The 4047-nt window shown below is 51.1% G+C and overlaps 1 protein-coding gene across 1 annotated transcript; it reads right to left on the reverse strand.

The window, feature by feature from the left end:
* Positions 1-376: 376 nt before the first annotated feature.
* LOC129716067 (C-X-C chemokine receptor type 2-like) lies at positions 377-4015 on the reverse strand. The gene has a single exon (XM_055665946.1). The coding sequence runs from the start codon at positions 1400-1402 to the stop codon at positions 419-421; it is 984 nt and encodes a 327-aa protein (XP_055521921.1). The 5' UTR covers positions 1403-4015; the 3' UTR covers positions 377-418.
* Positions 4016-4047: the final 32 nt, after the last annotated feature.

Consider the following 4047-nt stretch of genomic DNA (forward strand, 5'->3'; position numbering starts at 1 on the left):
TGGTGATTCTGCGGAGCTCAGTAGAAGTCACTGGAGACTTGCCAGAAATTCTAGTAGGAAGGAACTGCAGATATTAATGGGTGTTTTTAAGGCAGAGATAGATAGATTCCTGATTAGTGCGGGTGTCAGGGGTTATGGGGAGAAGGCAGGAGAATGGGGTAAGGAGGGAGAGATCGATCAGCCATGACCAAATGGCAGAGTAGACTTGATGGGCTGAATGGTCTAATTTCTGCTCCAAGGACATGATACCTCGCCAATCCATGTGCTCCAGAGATGCAGAGATGCTCCAGCAATTTGTGTCTTTTGTTGGGAAGGGGTGGGGTGGTGGAGGAGGGGATGGGTTGGGGATAGGGTAGTGGGGTGGGGAGCTGTCTAAATGGTGGTGGATGTCTGTTCAGTGACTGAGGATGAGCGTGATTTATTGAATTGGGATTCTTCGCTTCTCTTTATGAGCCAGGAGTTTGACCAGGTTGCTCCTGAACTTCACCCCGATGAAGGCGTAGAGGATTGGGTTGATGCAGCTGTGAAGAAAGGCCAAGCACTGGGTGGCCAGCACGGCCCTGTCCAAGTGGTCACGTTGGATGCAGGAGACGTCGATGTGTTCGACTCTCACCAGCATGTCCACAACCATGGTTAGATGGTAGGGCAGCCAGCACGCCAGGAAGGCCAGCACCACCGCGATGATGACCTTCATGGCTTTCTGTTTCTGGAAGCCCTTGGTCTGGCACAGTTTCCACACAGTGACGGAGTAGCAGAAGACCATGGTGGCCAGCGGCACGAGGAAGCCGATGACCAGGCGACAAACTTTGATGCCCAGTTTCCACGGTTTGTCAAAATCACCGTCGTGTTCCTCGTTACAGACGGACCGGTTAACTTTATTGCCGTAGAATACTTCATTGTCGAGGACGGGCGAGGACAGGAGCAGGGCCACGAGCCAGACGATGGCACACACCAGTTTGACCATCCACGACCTCTTGTGGCCGTGCGACTGGACAGAGCGGACAATGGCCAGGTAGTGCTCCACGCTGATGCAGGCCAGCAGCAGGATGCCACTGTAAAAGTTCACCTCCTGCAACATACTGATCACCTTACACATGGCGTCACCAAACACCCAGGGAGACACGGCGTCCACTGCCCAGAAGGGCAGGGTGAGGGCAAAGAGCAGGTCGGCCGTGGCCAGATGGAGCAGGTAGACGTCCGTGGAGGAGATGGAGCGGCGGTTGTGAAGGATGACCACCAACACCAGTACATTCCCCGTCACGGCCAAGAGACACACCAGGCTGTAGACCACCGCCGTGATGGTCTTCATGGTCACAAACTCTCTTCTTACACATGAAATTGTGTCCAGATCGATAATGAAGGGTGTTTCTTCAGTTCCATTTGTGGACAACGTGGAAGACATTTTCTGGAACGAAAAATAGATTTGCAAATGAGATATTTAAGAAAGTTTAACAAAGTATAAGAATGTTTAACAAACCCACTGACTCGCATGGCTATCAGGACCACACATCTTCTCACCCTGCTTCCTGTAAGGACTCTATCCCCTACTCCCAATTCCTCTGTCTACGCCGCATCTGCACCCAGGTGAGGTGTTCTACACCAGGGCATTGGAGATGTCATCATTCTTTAGGGAAGGGGGGTTCCCCTCTTCTACTATAGGTGAGTCTCTCACCAGGGTCACTTCTATACCCCGTGACTCTGCTCTCACTCCCCATCCCCCCTACGCGTAACAAGGGCAGGGTCCCCCTTGTCCTCACCTTCCACCCTACCAGCCATCACGTACAACAGATAATCCTCCGACATTTTCGCCACCTCCAATGGGATCCCACCACTGGCCACATCTTCCCATCTCCTCCCGTCTGCTTTCCCGCAGAGACCGCACCCTCCGTAACTCCCTGGTCAATTTGTCCCTTCCCACCCAAACCATTCCCTCCCCAGGCACTTTCCCTTGCAACCGCAGGAAATGCTACACTTGTCGCTTTACAGCCCCCCTTGACTCCATCCAAGGACCCAAGCAGTCTTTCCAGGTGCGGCAGAGGTTCACCTGCACCTCCTCCAACCTCATCTATTGCATTCGCTGCTCTAGGTGTCAGCTGCTCTACATTGGTGAGATCAAGCGTAGGCAGGTGGGGTTAGTGTAGATGGGACGTGTTGGCTGGTGTGGGCAAGTTGGGCCGAAGGGCCTGTTTCCACGCTGTATCACTCTGTGACTATGACTCAGCATCACTCCCCCACCCTAGTTCTCCCATTAGTTCCGCTGTCCTCCTGATTAAATATTACTGATTGTAAGCCTCGTTGTCAACTTCCCCTTCTACATCTCCTTGGCCGCAGTCCCCTTTGATCTGTATTTTCACACCTTACCCTTCCATATCTCTATCCCACCCCTAACTCTCAGTCTGAAGAAGGGTCTAAAACCTGAAACGTCACCCATTCCTTCTCTCTGGAGATGTTGCCTGTCCCGCTGAGTTACTCCACCATTTTGTGTCTATCTTCAGCAAATGAAATGTGAGGTATTTGGGACTTTAAACCATTATTTCATTAGGCTTTAAACTTTACATTTTAGAGGTACAGCATGGAAACAGGCTATTCAGCCCGTCCCGACCAGCGATCACCCCATAAACTAGCAATATCCTACACACGAGCCATGATCAGTCTGAAGAAGGATCTCGACCCGAAATGTCACCTATTCTTTCGCCCCATAGATGCTGCCTCACCTGCTGAGTTTCTCCAGCATTTTTGTCTACCTTCAATTTTTCCAGCAACTGCAGTTCTTTCTTAAACAGAGCCATTAATTTCATAAGTTCTAGGAGCAGAATTAGACCATTCGGCCCATCAAGTCTACTCCGCCACCCAATCACGGCTGGTCTATCTCTCCCTCCTAACCCCATTCTCCTGCCTTCTCCCCATAACCCCTGACACTCGTACTAATCAAGAATCTATCAAACTCCAAATTTAAAAAATATCCATTGACTTGGCCTCCACAGCAATGAATTCTGCAGATTCACCACCCTCTGTATGAAATCATGAGAGGAATAGATCGGGTAGATGCACAGATCTTTATGGACCTTGTCTTTGGCTGCACTGTGGACTTTGGTTTTACACTATAATGTTTATCTAGTATTACATAGAACAACACTGACTGTTAACCTGTCTGTTGACATATATAGAACTTGTAGAAACCAATGATACAGTTACTCACACATCAACCGTAACCATTGACAAGTAATTAAACTGTTAATAAAGCTGCAAGATGCAACAAAGTCACGTCACAAGAAACTGCAGATGCTGGAATGCTGATAAAACACTAAGTGCTGGAGGAACACATTGAGTCAGGCAGCACCTGGAGAGTAAAGAAGGGTCCCGACCGAAACCGTCACCTATCCATGTTCTCCACAGATGCTGCCTGACCCACTGGATTACTCCAGCACTCTGAAACGTCACCTATCCATGTTCTCCACAGATGCTGCCTGACCCGCTGAGTTACTCCAGCACACTGTGAAACGTCACCTATCCATGTTCTCCACAGATCAGAATCAGAATCAGAATCAGAATCAATTTTGTCATTTGGACCCCTGGAGGTCCAAACGAAATGCCGTTTCTGCAGCCATACAATACACACAAATAGACCCCAGACACAACATAATTACATTTAACATAAACATCCATCACATAACTGTGATGGAAGGCCAAATAAACGTATCTCTCCACTGCACTCCCCCCCCCCCCCCGATGTCAGAGTCAAAGTCATAGCCCCCGGCTGGCGATGGCGATTGTCCAGCGGCCATTGAAGCCACGCCGGGTGGTGCGAGGTCGCACACCGGGTCTTGATGTTGGAGCCCCCGGTGTGCGCTCGCAAAGTCCGCGGCCATTCCAGCCGCGCGGGGCAGTGATGTAGGCCCCGCTCCAGGAGCTCTTCGACCCCGCAACTCGGGCGGGAGAAGTCGCCACCGCAGAAGCCCCGAAAAGCGGTCTCCCCCCCAGGGAGCCGTGGGCTCGGCGCCGTCGTCCACAGACCTGTAGAGAGCCTCCGACTCTCCGGCAGCAGCA

The sequence above is a fragment of the Leucoraja erinacea genome, unplaced genomic scaffold (genome assembly GCF_028641065.1).
Source record: "Leucoraja erinacea ecotype New England unplaced genomic scaffold, Leri_hhj_1 Leri_1641S, whole genome shotgun sequence".
Taxonomy (NCBI): Eukaryota; Metazoa; Chordata; class Chondrichthyes; order Rajiformes; family Rajidae; genus Leucoraja; species Leucoraja erinaceus.